Here is a 21,167-nt window from a genome sequence, read left to right as displayed (position 1 = left end):
ATCCAGGAAATAAATTATATCGTATGGTTTAATTTAATTTTGCTTTACTTTCAATATAAATAATTGAATACTCAAAATTTTCAAATCATATTCTTTAATTTTTTTTATTTTAATAAATTAAATTCCATTAGTTCTTATAAAATGTAACAGATTTTTATGTTCACATATTATTCATTCCCCTCGATTCTTGACTTAAAAAATTAATAATAATAAATAATTTTGGTGTTTTTCGAATAGCTCGAAACAGAAAATTGACGCGTTCACTTTTCCTAAGATAATCCGTCAACGTTGTCCAAACTCTTCGAAATCTTTAGCCAAACTCTCCAATTGCGTTATAGTTTTCAACCATTTTCCCTTCCAAGAAACTACAAATACAATAACAATGTTGACGAAGGGCTTCATGACCCCGGGCTTATTCTTGTTTTTCCTTCGGACCCATACCACAACGGATCAATCCAGTTCAAACCCGGATCAGATATTGATCTAAAGATTTAATCTTGTTGGGATGATGGGACTTTTAAGGTTAGCCCTAACGGTGATTTTCTTGATTTGTGTTGTCCCATGTCATTCCGATGGGTCTTTTCTTGATCTCTTTCGAAAACTAGAGCAGGGTTCTGATGCTTCGAAGATAAATGCTCAGGTATGAGCAGCCCACATATTGTTTAATTTTTTTTTCTGTGTGGCGTTTGTTGCTTTGTCTGATCACGAAAAATGTTTGATTTTAGGTGTCTCCATCGCCTAGCCCTGTTCCGGTGGAGAATAGGGATTCAAAGAAGGAGACGTGTGACGGGGTGGCGGATAATTGTGGTATCGTGGAATCACATGTTTCAGCCTGTGTTCCTTTTCGTGGAAATGGTAACTTTCCTCTATCGACTTGTTTGGTTCATTTCTCTGCTGAATGAATGATTAATTTTCAGATTTTTTGTCCCTTCTTGATAAATGACGGCTCCTTTGTTTGAATTTACTTGTTCCATTCAGCCTGTGTTCCTTTTCGTGGAAATGGTAACTTTCCTCTATCGACTTGTTTGGTTCATTTCTCTGCTGAATGAATGATTAATTTTCAGATTTTTTGTCCCTTCTTGATAAATGACGGCTCCTTTGTTTGAATTTACTTGTTCCATGCTTGTGTATATACGTGCGATATGGATGCTGCTATTGGTAAGTAGCGTGACGAACAATATAGCTTGACAAGGAAATAGATGAGGCCTTACATAATTCACTGTAAACTGTGTGCATAAGTTAGTTGTCTCTACTGTATGTTGTGATAATGAATACTAAAAGGTGGTAATAGAGAAGAGGGCACGTGAAGCTAAGATGAAGTCATCTTTATTAGAGTCAGTGATTGATCATATTTAAGTAAGGTGCACTTGAGATCTTACATAAACTTTTAGGGACCTATTGTTTCGCAAATGGAACCATTCTCTATAATTTGGTTCAAACAGATTTGTGTCCCTTATAGTTATTTAGGGTGCAAGACACGCCAAACCGCTAGGGTAACCTGGAGCTTGAGTCACAAGGCGAAGCGAACGCTTTATCTTAGTAAAGCGCATTTGATATAAATTTTAAAATTCAATTAAATACATTAAAACAAACAACATTTTGGAATTTTGCATACAAAAACAAGATATAACCTTGATTGAACGTCAAGTGCAATGAAGAAACTTATAAAACAGCGCACTGCCGCCAGGCACACGCTTTTAACAACTATGGGTAGCTCACCTTCACATCCAATCTGATAAGAGTCTTCTGTGCTCCATAAAGGCACGCAACCTCATGGAAATACAATTCCATAAAATGGGACGCTCGTCTGTTTTGTGATATCAATTGAAATGTCCCATAATTGAAAATCTGTCCACAACGACAAGAATAGAATTCACACCATTTTTTTAGGCAATTGTAAAGCAAGATTCGTAGAAACATTCACATAGGTTCAATCAAGAACGAAGTGAACAAGGATGGAATCAGATGCCACGAAAAATAATTCTTGATAAGTTCTTCATTTCCATGTTATACTCGCACCTGAAGAGAAAATTCTCAATTTTAACTTTAAAGTTTCGTGAATAATGCAAGAAATAACACCTCCCCATGTTATACAATGGACTTGGACACAACCATACAAACATTTCTTAAATTAACATTCAGATCACTTCTACTTCTCCCAATTGGTATAGATTGAATTCTTTTCCGCAATTTCTTGATTAACCCTTCTCTCTTTGAACTTCTTAGCTCATGATCTTTTTATTGAACTGTGGCTAGTGATTAGTGGGTCTACATTTTCATGCTCTGGATCCTCTTACTCCACATGCTTTCCATGAGGTTCGTTCTATCGTGAATACAACAATTTCATTCGGTATTCACTTGGAATCATGTATTTTCATTTAATTAGATCATCTATTAGTTGTTGCTTAGTCTGAAAATGAACTCCTATTGAACCAACAGAAGAACCAAACAGCCAAATTTAGCATGCTACAAGCTTCTAACATTTATTCAGGAAAGCTTAAGTGATCAAGCACGGTGGGTGCTTAAATCATGTCTCAAATAATTAACAAAAATTATATTATAGTTGGCCAGAAAATTGTACAAACTTCTTATATCGATACAAACAATGAATAAATATCCTCGATAAATCTGATGTGAGCCAAATTGGCTCTGTCAAATGAAAATAGCTGCTAAACATGGTTAAAATGCAAATCTAATGAAACAGGGTTTTTTTTGGACTCATTTTAAAGTCTTATAGTTGCGAGTCTCATAGTATCTATTTTGCTAGCAGTATCTCAAGACAACTACGTACTTGTCGTGAATGCGGGTGAGAGCTCTCACAGAGTGAGCATTATCATCTTTCCTGCAAACATCACTGTGGAGGAGAATACCGATATACCTGGACACGAAAGCAAGAAGGTACTGGCTATTAACTTTTATTTTCTCCTCTTTGATACTGTCCTGGTCTCATCCCTGCATTCCTATTCATTTAACATGGATAGATTTCATCCTCTGTTTTATGATTGAGTTTCTGTTCATTTTTACCTTATTTTTCACAACAGGTAAAATTAACATCGAACATGGGATCAGGGTATTCTTCGATCTTGTTAAGCGCTGAAAATGGAAACTGCACCATTGATGTAGGAGCTTCGCTGCCAAAAGGTTTCTATATGAATTATGTAACATCAATAAATGGAACATACTTATTTTTTGCGACGGCATTCTTCATTGGAGGAACTTTGATCTGCTGCAAGTTAAGGAGAAAGGGACGACAACTCAATGGTGTAAAGTATAAAGAACTTGAAATGGGGGAGCAGCAACCCAACTCGACATTTACAATTGAAACACATGAAGATTGGGATAAAGAATGGGGTGATGATGATTGGGATGTGGAAAATCGATGATATGTTCCTGTCCTGAAGTGAATGTGCTCTATTTAACTGAAAATGGATGGGATTAAAGTTGAGATTGAGATATACTATACTCCTTGGTCAGCTCGCGGATAACACACAAATATCAAGCCGCGGATAGCCAAAGAGGAGTAAACAACCGAATCTTACAACTTGTACGATACATGTAGCCTTGTTGAAAAACATGCTACTGGGTTTTGGCATTTTACGCAGTTTTTAAATACATCATACGAGAGCACGAATTATCTTTTCGAATGTGCACCGCCAATTTGGACAGACATGATGATTTTACTCGTGCAATAACATTTGTTGTCTGTTAGAAGCTGAATATTCAAACTATTCGATAGTTCTTTTTGGTTTCTTGATTATGATTTTTTGTTCTTCATAATTATTGCTTATATGTAATTAGTATATGCCAAATGACCCCGATGAAAAACACTTCCAACACCAAACAAATTTATATATTTAAGACGAAGAGAGTATATTTTTTTCTAACGAACGTGCCTAGTTTTTCGTCTTCGATGAATGATACCTTTATGAGGATGAGAAAAATAAACATTGTTTCACATGATACCTCATGGATGGACCCACTATCCTTCGCCCATCCCAAGTCCAAATGGTAGATAGGCACATCAAGGACCCGGATATTCTTTTATAAATACCGGGTTTGAGTGTTCAGTTATGGTCATTCAATATATTGTTTTCAGCAGCACCCTTAGCTGCTCCTCCCATATATCCTCAGTCTCTGACTTGAGCGTCGGAGGGGTTACGCCAGGACACCTTCCTGGCCCACTCCTAACGATCTTATTTATGATTTCAGGCTCAGGGTAATTTCAAAACCTGCGTCTGAACTAGTGACACTTGCTGGAATCGGACCCTAAATTTCCCGTGAGTATCAATTGGCGCCGTCTGTGGGAATATTTGAGTTGAGACGTAGAGATGGTAGGGAAGAGAGGGAGTAGAAGAGCTACCTCAGCATCATCGCGTCCTCAGAGGGGACCCAAACAGTCTCATGATGAGGCGAGACAGGAACAACCTCGTCAAGATACCAGAACTGAACAGCCTCTTCAAGAGACCAGGGCCGAGCAACCCTGTCCCAATGAGAATGCGGGGAACTTGACCCTGGAGCAGCTGGGCAAATTCATCATTCGAACAGTGGATGAAGCCATGAAAAGGAACCAAGAATCTATGTTCGCTGAGGAGCATGCCACTCGCCAGGAGCGAGAGGAAAATGTTGAGGGACAGCAGAGCAGGATGGAAGAAACACAGCCCCTCCCAAGCGAAGGGAATGCGGAGATGGGAGAGATGTTGAAGGAAATACGGATGCTGAGGCAGCAGGTGGGAAGCCAAGCACCGACCCCCAAGAGAGAAAATCCTTTTTCACTGGCCATTCTGGAAAAAGGACTTCCCCCGAGTTGGTGAAGAAACCTCCATCAAATTATGATGATCTGTTATCTCGGGCGGAAAAATATGTAAATCTAGAAGATGCCCAGCGGCATAAGAGGATGGAGCAGCGGCCCGGGGGAAGTAGAGTTGAGGGAGCGGAAAGAGGAGGTAGGAAGAGAGGTGCGGGCGAGAAAGAAGAGGATAAAGCTAGGGGCAGAGGACAATTCTCATCATATGTTCCCCTGGATAGGAGTCGTGATGAGGTGATGGAGGTGAGGGAGCCTGAGGGGAGGTGTGAGAAGTCACGAAGGGTGGAGTGCAGTGCTAGATTGCCTTCACGGGACAGACGAGAATGCTCCGCACCTGGGAGACCACCGAGGTCTCGCCCGTCCTCTAGGCGTGGTCAAGGCCCCCAATGGATAAATCAGAAGGTTGGGGAGCAGAGAGGAGAAGGTCGAGGTCAAGATGTCCCTCAGGAGCCCGTCGAACCGAGGAGGGGAATGGATGAGGATAACCACCCTACGAGAGGATTTATTCATATGATCTCGGGGGGTGCTACCGACGGAGATTCCGGGCGAGCTCGGAAAGCGCATGGGAGGAGGTTGGAAAACTTTGAAATATCTAGGGGTGTAGACTTACCACAAAACCCCGTCATCAGCTTTGGACCGGAAGACCTCCGAGGCGTTGTGACTCCACATAACGATGCCTTGGTGGTGACGGCCACCATTGCCAATCATGATGTGGCGATGATATTTATTGATAATGGAAGCTCCGTAAACGTCTTGTTCAAGAGCACGTTGGATCAAATGAAGGTGGAAGGATTCGAGTTTGAGCCGGTCTCCACCCCGCTGTATGGGTTTGCATGACACGCCATCCCGCCTTTGGGTCAGATTGTTCTTCCCTTATCCTTGGGGATTGATCCTCTGCGGGTAACAAAAATGATAGCCTTCACCGTGGTAGATACTCCGTCAACGTATAATGGAATTCTAGGACGGCCAGCCCTGAAGGATTTTAGAGCTGTAGCTTCCACTTGTCATCAGAAGCTTAAGTTTCCTGTGGGAAAAGGAGTTGGAGTCTTGTGCGGGGACCAAAAAGTTGCGCTTCGGTGTTATGAAGGGGTAGTGAGGGAGGAGGGAAAAGGAGGGCGTGTGGAGGTTAACATGATTAGGAAAGGAAGAAGGAGTGACTAGGTTCTGTTGAAGGTGCAAGAAGGGCAGATGGAAAGTTGGACCTAGAGTGGGATGGCCTTTTTAGAGTGATTGAGAAATTTAATTCTGGAGCTTATTACTTGGAAAATACTCAAGGCAAAACTTTAAAGAGGTCCTGGAATGCTTACCACCTTAGGAAATATCATTATGAATTTTATCGTTGATGTATTTCATCTTTGCATTTTTACATGTAATCAGTTGGAATTCAATAAAATCAATTTCTTCTTTCCAGCTCATGAATTTTGGTGAATTATGAAAGTGAGAAAACTTAATTTTCCTGTTAAGGCATTGCCTAGCAGAGGAGCAGAGTTTTGGAGGAGAAAAATTTTATTTTCCTGCTAAGGCACTGCCTAGCAGAGGAGCAGAGTCAGGGAGGAGAAAAATTTAATTTTCCTGCTAAGGCATTGCCTAGCAGAGGAGCAGAGTTGGGAAAGAGAAAAATTTTATTTTCTTGCTAAGGCATCGCCTAGCAGAGGAGCAAAGTTAGGGAGGAGAAAAATTTTATTTTCCTGCCAAGGCATCGCCTAGAGAGGAGTAGAGTTGGGAACGAGAAAAATTTTATTTTCCTGCCAAGGCACCGCATAGCAGAGGAGCATAGTTGGGGAGGATAAAAATTTTATTTTCCTGCTAAGGCATCGCCTAGCAGAGGAGCAGAGTTAGGTGGGAGAAAAATTAAATATTCCTGCTAAGGCACCGTCTAGCAGAGGAGCAGAGTTGGGGAGGAGAAAATTTTTATTTTCCTACTAAGGCATCGCCTAGCAGAGGAGTAGAGTTGGGTGGGAGAAAATTTTTATTTTCCTGCTAAGGAATCGCCTAGCAGAGGAGCATAGTTAGGTGGGGGAAAATTTTTATTTTCCTGCTAAGGAATCGCCTAGCAGAGGAGCATAGTTAGGTGGGAGAAAATTTTTAATTTCCTGCTAAGGCACCGCCTAGCAGAGGAGCAGAGTTCGGAAGGAGAAAAATTTTATTTTCCTACTAAGGCACCGCCTAGCAGAGGAGCTGAGTTGGGGAGAAGAAAAATTTTATTTTCCTGCTAAGGCATCGCCTAGCAGAGGAGCAGAGTTAGGGGATGAGAAAAATTAAATTTTCCTGCTAAGGCACCGCCTAGCAGAGGAGCAGAGTTGGGGATGAGAAAATTTTTATTTTCCTGCTAAGGCACCGCCTAGCAGAGGAGCAGAGTTCGGGAGGGGAAAAAATTTTATTTTTCCTGCTAAGGCATCGCCTAGCAGAGGAGCAGAGTGAGGAAGGAGAAAAATTTTATTTTCCTGCTAAGGCATCGCCTAGCAGAGGAGCAGAGTGAGGAAGGAGAAAAATTTTATTTTCCTGCTAAGGCATCGCCTAGCAGAGGCGCCGAAGTGGGGAGGAGAAAAATTTTATTTTTCTGCGAAGGCATCACCTAGCAGAGGAGCAGAGTGAGGAAGGAGAAAAATTTTATTTTCCTGCGAAGGCATCGCCTAGCAGAGGAGCAGAGTTGGGGAGGAGAAAAATTTTATTTTCCTGCTAAGTCATCGCCTAGCAGTGGAATTAGAAGGTGAGGAGGTTGAAGTTTTTATTTTCCCTGCTAAGGACTATTCTAGCAGAGGAGTCAAGGGCACAGGGAAGTGGGAATTATTTTCCTTCAAAAGCTTAGTAGAGGACCTTGAAGATAGGAGCGACGAGGGCATAGCGTGTTAGAAAATTTATTTGGTTTTTCGTTAACGAACGATGTTTGCCACTACGAAAATTATGGGGATCGACCTGCCCGGTCAGGTCGTGGGAGTTTGGGGGCAACGCCCCCAAAAGCTCTTCAGAAACCAGACAATCATTCGCAAGGGGCGTGCTTGGGCGAAGGCATGTTTGGGCGTCGGGGCGAGCTGGTGGATGAAGGGCGAGTAGGCGAGGGCGAGCTCGAGCGTTGGGCGAGGGGCGAGCTGCAGGTGGCTGGGCGAGCTTGGGGCGTTGGGCGAAGGTTGAGGGGCGAGCGTGCAGATGGACGAGCAGGCGAGGGGCGAGCTGCAGGTGGCTGGGCGAGCTCGGGGCGCTGGGTGAGGGGCGAGGGGCGAGGGGCGAGGGACGAGCTGGCGGACGAATGGCCAGGAGCTCGGGCAAGCGTGCAGCAGGGCGAGGGGCGAGCGGGAGGGCGTCTGGGCATGCGCGGCAGTGCGACTCGACGAGGGGCAAGCGGGCAGGTGGCGAGCTTGGGGGCTTTTGGGCTAGCACTCGTGCGAGGACCTGGCGTGGGCGAGGGCGAGCTCAGGCCAGGATGCGCTCAGGCAAGGAGACTGGCGAGGCGTATGGGTGGGCAGGGTGTGCGCGCGGCTGGGATAGAGCTCGGCTGGGCGAGTAGGCGCGCACGGCGAGAGCTCGGCGTGGGCGAGCAGGCGAGGCTCGGGGCGAGGAGGAGGAGGCGTGCGAGGGCTTGAGTGTGTAAGCTGGGGCGAGAGCTCGGCTGGGCGAGCAAGTGCGCACGACGAGGGCTCGAAATTGGCGTGCAGGCGAGGGCTCGAAATTGGCGTGCAGGCGAGGGCTCGAGTGTGCACGCTGGGGCGAGGGCTCGGCTGGGCGGGTAAGCTGCGATGGTGGAGCGTATGTGAGTTGCAGAGGAAATTATGCAGGAGAGAAGTGAAATGGAGTGAAGAAACGACTCTTATTTGCAGAGCCCAAACCAAATCTTGCCATTCAGGACGATGTTGCGATTTGATTTGTTTCCGAATTTTTGGAGACTGACGAGCGGCAGGAAAAAAAATGCACAACTCGTACCCGGTAACCCGAGGACAACACAACTAATCGAACTTCGAACCTGCATTTCAGTTCGACTCAGGAGGGGGAGTATGGTGATACCCCATGGATGGGCCCACTATTCTTGGCTCATCCCAAGCCCAAATGGAAGACAGACCCATCAAGGGCCCATGTATTCTTCTATAAATACCAGGTTTGAGTGTTCAGTTATGGTCATTCAATATATTGTTTTTAGCAGCACCCTTAGCTGCTCCTCCCATATATCCTCAGTCTCTGACTTGAGCATCAGAGGGGCTACGCCAAGACACCCTCCTGGCCCCCTCCTAACGATCTTATTTGTGATTTCAGGCTCAGGGTAATTTCTAAACCTGCGTCTGGACTAGTGACACTTGCTGGAATCAGACCCTAAATTTCCCATGAGTATCACACAAGAAAAATAAAAATCAACATTCTTATTTCATCTGATAGTTGATTCACTTTTACACTAATTGGAGTGAAAAATAATAATGTCATATTATTTTTCAATTCATTATATTGTTACATTAAATAATTAATTTTATATGTATGTAATATTCGTATATAAATAATTATATATACATTATTTATGCTTAAATATTATGTACATATATGTCTGGGTTTTCTGTTAGCCGAAAGAATGAATTATCAGGTTTTAGATCTTTTGTTTTCTTGTTAAATCAAGAAGAATTAACTTCTTGTTTGTTTATGATGTTTAAAAAAGCATTTTTATATATCTACTTATATGAGAGCCTCAATAATTTCAAATGGGCCAGTTTCCTTCCGGTTGATGGTATAAACCCTTACCACGTGTTGTGTTTTTATTGCACCGATGCTTAATTGTGTGTGCTGTCATTGTGAGATGCATCTCCCTACCACGCGTCGTGTGAGAGTCCTCCTCCCTCTCCGATTCTTTCTTTCTTTCTTTCCTGTTCTTCTCTGTTGGTTGTCTTTCTTGCTCGGCCTTCTAAAACTCTCCATGTTTGTGTTCCTTCCTCTTTCAAGCCTTCGTTCTCCGACTGCTCCTCACGCCCAACAGTTAGACAACAGCAACCGGTGAGCTATCTTCTCCCTTCTCTTCGGTCTTGGTTGTATTTCTGGCTCGGTTTTCACTAACCCCCCCGACTTTTGGTGCTCCTTCCTCTCTCAGGCCTTCGTTTGCCGACCCATCTTCACGACCAACAGGTAGACAGCGACAACCGGTGAGTTATTCTCTCCCTTTTCTTGGGCCTTGGTTATTTTGCCTCGTGTTGCTCTGCTTAAGCTGTTAGTACTATTTTTTTGACTTCTTTAACCGTCGTGTGAGCATCCGCCATCCTTACCGATTTCTTACTGCTTTCCATTTTTTCCTCTGTCTGTTGTATTTCCTGTTCGGCTTTCTCCAGCTTTTGATTTCCTTGTGCTCTTTCCTCCTTCAGGGCCTCGTCTCCTGCCCTATCTTCACGACCACTGGCCAAAAAAAAAAAACAATCGGTGAGTTACCTATTTCCTCCTCTTTGGCTTCGATTATTTTATTTTGCCACGTTCCGATGCTTTTATTTTCCATGTTTTGTTGCTTTTTACCATCTATATTGATTTATTTTGTTCACTTTAGCTAGGATTATTCTTCTCCTCATGCTTTCCTTTCTTTCTGTCGCTATTTCAGCCACCTTGGTGCGGTTTACTCGGTGACCCGTAATGCCTCATTTTGACATCGTTTTCACAGTTTTACGGTAGAGTTCCTTTGGTTTTCCCTTCTTCTCGCGCGGGCAACGCTTGTCTCTCCTTTAGTATAGACCATATACGTTTTTCTTCTCGATTCTGTTCGTATTTGTTATTTTTTTCTTGCCCTCTCCGTCTAACCTAGACTGACCGTTACTTGTTCGTTTTATGTTGGTGTGTTTTACCTTGTGCTTTTTTAGTGGGTTTTTGTTTGCCCGTTGCTGTTAGCTTCTCCTTGCAGCGGCTTTTGGTTTTTAACTTAGTTACCACAGAAAACATTTAGGTACATCTACACCTGGGCGCTTGAAGGTTGTTTTGACATCCCTTTGAGCTGCTTTGATTGCAACTTTCTATTAGGCACGTTCTCCTTTTTTTGGGTTGTTGCTCCCCGTATTGCCCTTTAAAGCATACCGTTCTTCTGCTCCTAAATAGATTAACGTTGTCTTTGATGTGTATATATACGGAAATTGTTCCTACCACGAAGCCTCCGCAACTTACTCCAATGGCAAGCTCGTCGGCTCGTGCTGTGTACAGGTTTGGTATTTATTTTTAGTTGTATTAGTTGGTCCTTTACTTTTCTTGGTTTATTGCCACACCCGTGGTTTTCCCCTCCCATCCTTTTTATTGTTGATATATTTTCCTTACTAGCTTTTGTGGTGTCAATCTATAGGTTATAGATCATTGTTGTGTGTGTTTTTTTTTTACATAACTGTGCCGTATTTACCGTTACTTAAGGTTTCCACAAATCAGCGAATCGAACAATATTAGGATCAAACATTTTGATTTGCTTGCTGTTATAAAATAACAATGATGCTGCGTCATAAAGAAGATAATTCATCAGAAAGCAATAGGACTGAAACCTCTCGTAAAAGAAATTATGCTTGTTTAGAAGAGCATAGGCTGCAAAAAAATATACGTCGAAGGCAAAAAAATAAACCATGTGTTTCACAGATTTTTGATGGGAAAAACCCTAAGGTAGATCCATTGACTTATATAGTGAGAAGCCCAGATGTACTACCTTATATAGTAGATTGTAAGTTTTGTGGTGCAACACGCGTATATGCTGAGCCACCTACATTTTGTTGTGCGCTAGGAGATATAAATCTTTCACTTTCAGAAATGCCATCTGAATTAGTGCAGCTCTATGTTGGTAACGCCGATGATGCTAAAGAGTTCAACACATGTATTCGTAGCTACAATAACATGTTTGCTTTCACATCAATGGGCGTACATTGTGATACATCTTATGCTAAAAGAAATGCTGGTATTTATACATTCCGTGTACAAGGTCAACTTTACCATTTTATTGACCAATTAATACCATCGTCCAATGAAGCCCCCAAAAATCTGCAACTATATTTTTTTGACACTGAACATGAACTATCTAATCGTTTATCTATCAACTCAAATTTTAAGGCATCTCTTGTACAGAAATTAATTAATATCTTAGAAAAAAAACCCATATGGGAATTTTTTCCGTGGTCTAAATAGTGTTGACAACTTAGACGAATATAAAATTGCTTTGCAAGCTGATCCTGTTACTGATCAACGAGTTTTTAATAGGCCTGGTGTCTCTCAGGTTGCTGGTATATGGTTAGAATGTAGCTATGAAAATCAAAAAAAAAGCCAACATATACAAGTATATCCGAAAAACAGCAGTATCTCAAGATAATTAAGCAATATTTCGGTTGTTATGATCCCTTACAATACCCTCTTATATTTCCAAATGGGGAACATGGTTGGCATCGAAACATTAAAAGATTAGATCAAAAACAGAAAAAAATGCAGCCTAGACCAACCTGTGATGGTGAAAACATCAACTGTATCCAAAACTCTGCAAGTGCAGATTTTTTTATAAGCGTTGGAACTCAAGGTAATTTTTATTTAAAAAGAAAATTTTGTTATACAGTAGTTACGTTTTTTCACCATTAGATATATGTTTTCTTTATGTAGCTTCGGAAAAAAAGGAAAAATGATAGGTCTTTCTTACTACATATTGGTAGGCTTTTGCAACAATATATAGTAGACATGTACATTAAAATTGAAACATCAAGATTAGAATTTTTTAGGACTCCAGTCATGCAAAACCGCTTGCAAAATGAGGCCTACAAAGGGTTATTAGATAGCATTACACAGGGATGTGAGATAGGCTCTGATGTTGGGAAACGTCCTATATTACCTACGTCATTCATTGGAGGTCCTAGAGATATGCGTAAAAGATATATGGATGCTATTGCTTTAGTACAACGTTATGGGAAACTGGATATCTTTCTAACAATAACCTCGAATCCAAATTGGGCTGAAATAAAGTCTCTTTGCCTCCCATCCGATGAAATTCAAAATAGACCTGATTTGATCTCTAGGATTTTTCATGCAAAACTTCAAGTTTTATGAGATGAACTATTCAAGAGAGATATTTTTGGGCACATTATCGCCTATACTAGCGTGATAGAATTCCAAAAAAGAGGCTTACCCCATGCCCATTTCCAGCTTATTTTAAATCAAGCTTCAAAAATGTTTCATCCTGAGGCATTCGATAGAATTTTCTGTGCAGAATTACCAGATGCACATGCTGAACCATATTTGTTTTCACTCGTGGTGAAACATATGATTCATGGTCCATGTGGTTTACTCAATCCAGCATGTCCTTGCATGAAAAAAAATTCTTGTAAATATAACTACCCTAAAAACTACGCAGAGTCTACTAAATATGGAACAAATTCATACCCAATATATCGCCGGCGCGATAACGGACATGTTATTAACGTAAGGGGTTCACAACTTGATAACCGTTGGGTTGTTCCTTACAATCCATACTTGCTTGCTAAATTTAATTGCCATATCAATGTCGAAATATGTTCAACCATTCAAGCTGTAAAATATATATACAAGTATATATATAAGGGCCATGACAAGATTTTATATACATTACTTGGAGATGAACAAGATCACGTAGTTGACGGGGCAAAAAATTTCCAAGCTGCAAGATGGATTTCGCCTCCTGAGGCAATCTGGCGCATTTTCGGCTTTGATCTTAATCATGTACATGCAGCGGTAATATGCTTACCAGTACATTTAGAGAATGAACAGGTTGTGACATTTGCTGCTAATCAAGCATTGTACAACATTGTCAACAACCCAGCATTTAAAAAAACTATGTTAACACAATTTTTCTATATGAACAGATACAATAACTACGCTCAAAGCTTGAATTGCTTATATGTGGAATTTCTTGAGTTTTTTTACTTGGCACAACGATTGTAAAGAATGGGAACCACGTAAGAAGCTGCCAACCTTCAGATTGTGAAAAATATTATTTAAAATTGTTGTTAATGCATGTCAGAAAACCATCTTCTTATAAAGACTTAAGAACAACAAACGAAGTTACTTTCACAACATTCAGAGAGGCAGCTCTAACCTTAGGATTAATAGAAAGTGATAACACTGCTGAAATGTGTATTGAGGATGTTATTTGTTATCTAATGCCTCATGCTTTGCGGCAATTATTTGCTACTATCCTCGTTTTTTGTTGCCCAAAAAATCCCATTCATCTTTGGGCAAAATTTCAAGATTTTCTGTCAGAAGATTTTGCTCAGAATAAAGATCTTACCCCAAAAATGCTTAATCATAAGGTTTTAGGCATAGTTGATAATTACCTTCGATCCATGGGTAAAAAATTAGACGAATTATTTCATACAGACCAAAATATGAGCTTAGATTTTAGCGATAGAGAGGCAAAAGACTTACAAACTGAACGTGATATTTATGTACCAGCCAAAGATCTGTTAGCTGTTGAACAATTAAATGTAGAACAAAAAAATGCTTATAATCAAATCTTATATCATGTTTGTAATAATTTGCCAAATGCTTTCTTTATTGACGGCCCCAGAGGTACTGGAAAAACTTTTTTATATAGAGCACTTCTTGCTACAATTCGATCAAATGGTGACATAGCAATTGCGACTGCAACTTCAGGAGTTGCAGCCTCTTTGCTCCCAGGTGGCCGTACTTAACACTCGAGGTTTAAAATCCCTTTAGAAGAAAGTAATATCAAATCATGTAGCATTAGCAAGCAAAGCACATTAGCAACTTTATTAAAACTAGCAAAACTCATTATTTGGGGTGAGGCTACGATGGCTAGACGTGATGTCATTGAAAAGTTCAATGAAATGTTACAAGACATAATGGATTCAAATTTACTTTTTGGTGGTAAAATTGTTGTATTTGGTAGGGACTTCCGCCAAACATTATCGGTTATTTTAAAAAGTACGAAAGAAAACATCATTGACTATTCGATTGTCATGTCACCTTTGTGGCCACATTTAAGCAAGATAAAACCTCAGAAAAATATGCGTGCTCTGTCTGATTCGATTTTTTCGTCTCGGCTATTGAAAATCGATGATGGTGTCGAAATTACTAATGAAAACAATGAAATCCAAATCCCATCTCACATTAACATTCCATTTGCAGATGATGCTACTTCCTTAAACACGTTAATAGAGATGGTTTTCCCAAGCATAAACGATCCAGATCTAGATTTCTCTTCATTCGTAAAACGTGCCATACTGACAACAAGAAACGAATTTGTCCACGAAATAAATGACGTTCTTATTAACAAGTTCCCTAGAGAAGAAACAACTTACTATAGTTGCGATGAAAACACAAGTGAATGTGTTATACCTGATCAGGAAGCTTTATTCCATTGTTTAACTCCTCAAGGGCTTCCCCCACACAAATTAACTTTGAAAATAAATTTACCCATTATTTTGTTAAGAAATATTAATCCAACTGAAGGGCTTTGTAATGAGATATGTTTACATTGTAAAGGGTTTAATAAAAATGTTATTTATGCTGAAATTTCAGTAGGCACACATGCAGGAAAACCAGTGTTCATTCCCCGGATAACTTTAGAATCTCCACATGATGATTTTTCAACTATTACATTTAAAAGAAAACAATTTCCAATCCGTTTATGTTATGCAATGACAATTAACAAAGCACAAGGGCAGACTTTAGATTTTGTTGACATCTACTTAAAAGAACCAGTTTTTTCGCATGGCCAAATTTATGTAGCATTATCAAGAGCTAAGAATATAGATCAAATAAAGGTGCTCATTAGACCATCGACATCATTAGCTCAAAGTACTAACTACACAAAAAATGTAGTATACCGTGAGGTTTTGGACGCTGCACATCCTCATTGAAAGGTAAGTTCTTATTTTGCTTATTTTGTTGATGTGAAAATATTGCACCTGAAAGTATATTACATATTGATATATGCACATTGTAAGTTTTGTTAAAATAAAATTATTAGTTCTACTAAAACAAAATAAATTCTTCCAGCTACATGCTTTATTTTTTATATTTATTTATTTACACAAATATATAGTCTTAACTTCGATTTTGCAGGGTTTGAAACCACTTTCATTCATACTTCTGTACAAAATTTATCAAATAAAGAAGCTTGTTAGATTTTTTATTATTTGCCCATGCAATATCTTATACTCCATGTTTCAGTAGCTAAAATATTTTCTCTTATTATTTCTTTTTCCTCCTTACATTCAGGTCATTAGAGGACAAATGTACACCCCTTGCAAATTTAAAACCAGATGTTCGCAACTGGTTTGTCAAAGTCTTACTGCCTGAAAAAACTCCAATTCGTTTTCTAAAATGGGGAAGACAACAAAAACTTGTTTTTGTTGATAAATAGGTAAAATACATTTTCTTTTTTTATTAATAATACAGTCTGTAATTGTTTTTTTACTTTACCCATTTATTTGGATAGAATGGAAGCATGCAAGGCATAATTTACGATCAAGATGTTGAGCAATTGGACAAATTACTACAGCTGTACAAGACATACTATATTGGGAATGCCAAAATCAAAGAAATAACTAGCAATGCTCCAATTTTTGCATCAGCAAAATACCAAATGTTGCTTAATAGAAGTACTAACATTAGGCTTGCAAGCGAAGAAGAGCAATTACCTATTAACCATGCTTACCAACTGACGCCTTTTGCACAATGCCCTGCATTCGCTGACGTGTCTACAAAACAAATCAGCTAAGTTCCTCCTCCAGTCCTTTTCCATAGAATACAATTATTTCATATACAGATTTATTTACACATTTTATTTCTCAGATTTGTTATGCAGTGTGGTACATGTTTTCCCTCCACGGTTTGTTGAAAAAACAAAAAGGAATTTACAGGAGTTTGTTATCGTCAACGAAGAGTAAAATCATTTCATAAATTTTTTACATTATGGCTTATTTTTCTTCATTTTCCAGCTAAATGTATACCTCAGCAAATAACAATTTTTTTACCTTGACAGGCGCAAACCATTAATTCTGACCTTATGGGAAGAATTTCTCCAAACCGAGACGCCTTTTTTAACGCAAAATGTTCACACTTTTCCTGTTATCTTAGGCATGCGGCTGTCTGTTAACACATTTTACGGTATATATTCAGCTCTCTTTAATGTTGTTTCATAGTTAGAAAAATCAATTTCCTCTAGCTTATACATATTGTTTGATTTATTTTTGTGTTTTTTACTTGGCAAAGGCTGGCAAGGTTGATTAACAATTGTTTCACTATAGGATTATCAATCGGTACAGTACCCAATAGCACCATTCTGTTTGATCCTCCAATACAACGAAGTGACTTGCTAAAACGATGGTAATTCATACTTTTTCTAATAGTTCTTTGGTCACATATCCTCAGAATATTCTTTGCTGAAGCAAAATAAATCTGCCTGCTATTTTTGGTTTACAACATATGTTTACGTGCAAGCATTAATTTTCGGCAGTATACATTTCAGGAAAAAAAAATTTGTAACTTACAAGTTTGTAGTTCTAAACGTATCTGCTGTAGTGTTGAAATTAAAATTTATAGTTAACTAATGGTCTTTCATTGGCACATTTTACATTTGTTGAAGACACTAACGTAGCTGCACATTTTACATTTCTTGAAGACACTAACGTAGCTGCAAAAAGCTTGAATTAAATTTTATTTAGGTTTTTCGGTTAACTTTTGTTGTGGGAAGAAATAGTTGCCCCATCTCGTTCTTTGTCAAGCGCATGTATGCAGTCATAAAAAATTGTGTTTTTTATAATCTTAATCTTTTGTTTGATCACTGTGTGTCTCGTGTAGCATCTCTCAAATTAGGGTAACAAATATCTTGTACATCTCAAACCTATTTTCTCTCTATATTGTATGCTTCCGCCCTATAAACTTCTTAAAGATATTTGTTATTTTGTGTGATAAACGGGTTCCATATTAAATCAAAGCATCAACGTACCATTGCATTGTTTTAGGTAACCTTTTATATAGTTGCTAAAGCACCAACTATCTCAATATCTTCAGTTGTTTTCCTCATGATCTTATGTTTTCATGCAAACTTCTTTTTATTCTTTCACATATTTCCATTCTTTCTAAAAATAAATATCTAACAAACTCCTTTTTTTAAGGCTGCAAACCAATCAGGAATATATAGAGGCTGTTGTGTCCCAAAAACTGTATGACAAAGAAAACCAGGAGATTGACCAACCGTTCAGCTCCCATATTCGAAAAATCAGTCAGATTCTGAGCCTGCACGAAGTAATACGCTCAAATTTACTCGCATTTTGTCTTACTTAGATTTAGAATAAACAAGCATCTTGATATGCTAACAAATTCTGATTTACAGGTGAAATCATTTTGGATAAAGGCTAAAATAAGAATAAAGAATCCTGAGGACTCTGTATATTTTCTAGCTTGCCCAGGCTGTTCGAAATCATGTGGAGCTGCATACAAATATGAGTTCTCATGTTTTTATTGCAACCATGATTTCCCAAGCCCAAAACCGCTGTAAGTGATAAAAATTCTTTGTAAATTTACGCTCATTTAAAACATGGCATCTTAACTATAATATACACTATGATATGCATATAGTTTACAGTTCCAAGCAGAACTTTTTGACGGGACTGGAAATTTGACTGCTTTCATTGAGAACAAAGAAGCAAGCATGTTGTTATGTGCGTCAGGAGAGGACATGATTGAGGCAGAGGAAAATGTATGTTTATTTTCCGATATTTTTTTGTTAATCAAAAATTTCATACAGCTTTAGGATATTAGTTATCTTTTTATTCGCAGCGCACACCTTTTACTCCTGAGATATTCAATGAGAAATCGAAAGAGTTACCGTTCCTTTTCCAACTAAGAACGTCGTGGAGCAAAACAAGAGGCAAGACCTTTGTCCGAAACACAGTGATAGCATGCCTACCCGCAGCTGAGTCATCGTCAACATCGCATAGCTATGAGCACAAAAGCTCGGCCTCAAAAGTTCTTCGATTGACACAAGATGATGTGGCTGCAGCTGAATCACAGGAAAATGTGGCTGCAGCTGAATCACAGGAAAATGTGGCTGCAGCTGAATCACAGGAAAGCAGCTCCGCAATCCAGGAAGAACACTGTGAAACAGATCTTAGAGCACAACAATGCAAGCCACCAGGCAAAAGAAAATTGGCACATGAAGAGGTATTACATGAGAGCACAAAATATATGAAACAAGACTGAAGGGCAAATATGTATACAAAAACCGAGTATGTTTTTTGCTAATTGTGCTTTTTAAAACTGAAGTTAATAGTTTTTGTTTGTTATCCAAACACTAACACTCTGCCTGGAAACTAACCTATTAATTGTTGGTTGAAGTTTTGGCTACTTTCCAATTATGCATATGCACATCTTCTCTTAAAGGTTAGTTTTTTACCACCCTGCTGTAATTGCTAAAATAAATTGTTTATTCCCAATAATTTTAAACATTTTCTTTTACTCTAATATATAATCTAATGTGTGGCATTTACACATAGCATTATTAGTTTGAAAATAAATATAATAGAGACTGATCTAAAAATAAAAAACGGTTTCTTTGTGTCTTATGTGTTCGCTTTAATATACTTACTATATATTGAATTACATATTTATTTGTAAGAACTTTTTCCCCTAAACACTTTCACATCTATATGGGCATACATTCTTAGCACTTCACATATAAATATAATGTACAGTAATAATAAAACCATACAATATCCAGTACTTTAATTCATGCTATGATAAATTATATCTAAGGCTTTTCTACTTATGTATATGATATCGTTTTTTTATTGCTAATTTACAACTAACAATTGTTACGTTATTACTCTGAACTAAGCAATAGAAGGAAATTTGGTTATATTCATACTAACACAATTTGCTCAGGGAAAAACTCATACTTATAAATACAAAATCTGGACTGAATAACGAAAAACGAAATATATCTTTAAATAATACATAAATAATACCAGGGGAAAAAACTAAAAGAGGCTTTAGATATGCTCAATAATATAATAACAAATGCTTAATCAAACCAAATATCATAACTCATCTATGACTCATCTTTTTCCACATGATATACATGCATTTACCTACCATCAACTAGCTTACAAGAATTTACCTTAAAATTTCAAAACTTCCATTTCTGTAGCAAAAAATACATCCTCTAAATCAGCTCCAAAGGAAAACACCTCGTGCTGTTGTTGTATTGATTGTACTCAATGTTACTACAATTCTATATTTCAAAAAGAAATTGAAGAGCTGATAAAAAGATTTTACTCAAATCCAGAATGAGTCATCATTTTGCGAAGAGTTCTGAATATGGAATCAAAGCTTTTTCTTCTAACTAGATTACGCAACCGATATTGAAAAAGAGTTAAATATCAATGTTATTCGCCAATCACATTTTATGTATCTACAAAATTTGCATTAACTTTATTTTTCCCACTTAGTAATCTTTTTCCTCTTGTAATTTATAAATTAATTTATGCAATGTTATTTGCATAACATTTTCTTGTACTTAATTTATCTGTTCTTAATAATTTTAGGCTCTAACTTACCAAAGTATTAATGATCTAACTAATAACTGATATATGTAGAGGATTTCTAAGCTTAATCGATAATTCAGCTATATGACATTTGCATTACAGAGAGGTTTAGGAAAAACCAATATATAAGCTAGCTTATTCAATCGTTTTATTGCTTACATTCACCTACGCCTTATATCTGGCTTCCTTTTTTTAAAAAAACAACTTTAATAAGATATACATATTTTAGCTGATTGTTTTGTTTTAATAAGATAAAATGATTTGGTTAGATTTTATACCTATTTTCATTTACAATACGTTAGATTTACATATTTCAATAAAATCTAACAAACCTTATTATGGGCGATTATTTTTTCAGGTTCGGCTCCGCAGGTTGAAGCAAGGAATGAGATAATCTTGTGATCGTGTGAACATAAATAAAAGTTTTGTGCTACTTAAGTATGCAGTGTTCGATAACATCAGACATAAAATATGTAATTTATCAATCTGTTACTCCAGTTAAACTTTATTAGTATTTTCATACCATAGTTTAGCCAACCTTTAGCTTATTTCTTAACTTTATCAAAAATTCCAATATTCAGAAAGCCGAGGATGTTCGAATTTTGAAATATACATAAATTTAAAAACCTTTAGATTTCTACATTTTTTCCCTCACAAATAAATATTTAACCAACTTAAAAACTTTTCCTTTCGAAAATATATACGTCATCTTGACTTATTAAAAAATATATATATATATATATGTACAATATATTTATTGCTAACCGCGTAATTTTTTCTGTAAAATTTTAAAAATTGTAGGCACACGGATATATATAAAATAGTCATTCCTTATTATATGTTAATATGCTGAA

At 38.3% G+C, this 21,167-nt stretch overlaps 4 protein-coding genes across 11 annotated transcripts; all 4 read left to right on the top strand.

Moving 5' to 3' along the window:
• Positions 1 to 265: 265 nt before the first annotated feature.
• Positions 266 to 3,711, top strand: LOC142549243 (uncharacterized). 2 transcript variants are annotated; one of them, XM_075658092.1, is made up of 4 exons: positions 266 to 640; positions 726 to 834; positions 2,753 to 2,898; positions 3,042 to 3,711. In XM_075658092.1, the coding sequence occupies exons 1-4, from the start codon at positions 506 to 508 to the stop codon at positions 3,381 to 3,383; spliced, it is 732 nt and encodes a 243-aa protein (XP_075514207.1). In that variant the 5' UTR covers positions 266 to 505; the 3' UTR covers positions 3,384 to 3,711. The 2 variants fall into 2 exon arrangements, with proteins under 2 accessions (XP_075514207.1, XP_075514206.1); XM_075658091.1 differs by having other exon boundaries at positions 271 to 640; positions 726 to 855; positions 2,771 to 2,898.
• Positions 3,712 to 9,578: 5,867 nt separating this feature from the next.
• LOC142549242 (replication protein A 70 kDa DNA-binding subunit B-like) lies at positions 9,579 to 20,826 on the top strand. 7 transcript variants are annotated; one of them, XM_075658087.1, is made up of 16 exons: positions 9,579 to 9,772; positions 9,867 to 9,918; positions 10,135 to 10,189; positions 10,362 to 10,428; positions 10,701 to 10,774; positions 10,902 to 16,127; positions 16,203 to 16,479; positions 16,559 to 16,649; positions 16,749 to 16,873; positions 17,014 to 17,092; positions 17,884 to 18,013; positions 18,102 to 18,262; positions 18,347 to 18,467; positions 18,548 to 18,931; positions 19,106 to 19,150; positions 20,672 to 20,824. In XM_075658087.1, the coding sequence occupies exons 7-16, from the start codon at positions 16,212 to 16,214 to the stop codon at positions 20,705 to 20,707; spliced, it is 1,440 nt and encodes a 479-aa protein (XP_075514202.1). In that variant the 5' UTR covers positions 9,579 to 9,772; positions 9,867 to 9,918; positions 10,135 to 10,189; positions 10,362 to 10,428; positions 10,701 to 10,774; positions 10,902 to 16,127; positions 16,203 to 16,211; the 3' UTR covers positions 20,708 to 20,824. The 7 variants fall into 7 exon arrangements, 6 of the variants coding, with proteins under 6 accessions (XP_075514202.1, XP_075514201.1, XP_075514200.1 ...); XM_075658086.1 differs by having other exon boundaries at positions 10,690 to 10,774; XM_075658085.1 differs by having other exon boundaries at positions 10,362 to 10,774; positions 10,902 to 10,951; positions 15,983 to 16,127.
• On the top strand, positions 13,900 to 14,430 carry LOC142550171 (uncharacterized). Its single transcript, XM_075659410.1, has one exon. It carries the CDS (start codon positions 13,900 to 13,902, stop codon positions 14,428 to 14,430), a length of 531 nt encoding a protein of 176 aa, XP_075515525.1.
• On the top strand, positions 14,551 to 15,621 carry LOC142550170 (uncharacterized). The gene has a single exon (XM_075659408.1). It carries the CDS (start codon positions 14,551 to 14,553, stop codon positions 15,619 to 15,621), a length of 1,071 nt encoding a protein of 356 aa, XP_075515523.1.
• Positions 20,827 to 21,167: the final 341 nt, after the last annotated feature.

Source organism: Primulina tabacum, chromosome 6, assembly GCF_025594145.1.
Source record: "Primulina tabacum isolate GXHZ01 chromosome 6, ASM2559414v2, whole genome shotgun sequence".
NCBI classification, from domain to species: domain Eukaryota; kingdom Viridiplantae; phylum Streptophyta; class Magnoliopsida; order Lamiales; family Gesneriaceae; genus Primulina; species Primulina tabacum.
Note: the sequence above shows the minus strand (reverse complement) of the source record. Positions and strands in the feature narration are given on the sequence as shown.

What these genes read in the sequence shown, in the direction of transcription:
- LOC142549243 (XM_075658091.1), top strand. Translation starts at nt 506, where the DNA reads ATGATGGGACTTTTAAGGTTAGCCCTAACGGTGATTTTCTTGATTTGT. An exon ending in CTTCGAAGATAAATGCTCAG is followed by an intron (nt 641 to 725) that starts GTATGAGCAGCC and finishes GTTTGATTTTAG; the next exon opens with GTGTCTCCATCGCCTAGCCC. An exon ending in TGTTCCTTTTCGTGGAAATG is followed by an intron (nt 856 to 2,770) that starts GTAACTTTCCTC and finishes TTTTGCTAGCAG; the next exon opens with TATCTCAAGACAACTACGTA.
- LOC142550171 (XM_075659410.1), top strand. Translation starts at nt 13,900, where the DNA reads ATGCCTCATGCTTTGCGGCAATTATTTGCTACTATCCTCGTTTTTTGT.
- LOC142550170 (XM_075659408.1), top strand. Translation starts at nt 14,551, where the DNA reads ATGGCTAGACGTGATGTCATTGAAAAGTTCAATGAAATGTTACAAGAC.
- LOC142549242 (XM_075658087.1), top strand. Translation starts at nt 16,212, where the DNA reads ATGCAAGGCATAATTTACGATCAAGATGTTGAGCAATTGGACAAATTA. An exon ending in CGTGTCTACAAAACAAATCA is followed by an intron (nt 16,480 to 16,558) that starts GCTAAGTTCCTC and finishes TTTATTTCTCAG; the next exon opens with ATTTGTTATGCAGTGTGGTA. An exon ending in GTCTGTTAACACATTTTACG is followed by an intron (nt 16,874 to 17,013) that starts GTATATATTCAG and finishes GTTTCACTATAG; the next exon opens with GATTATCAATCGGTACAGTA.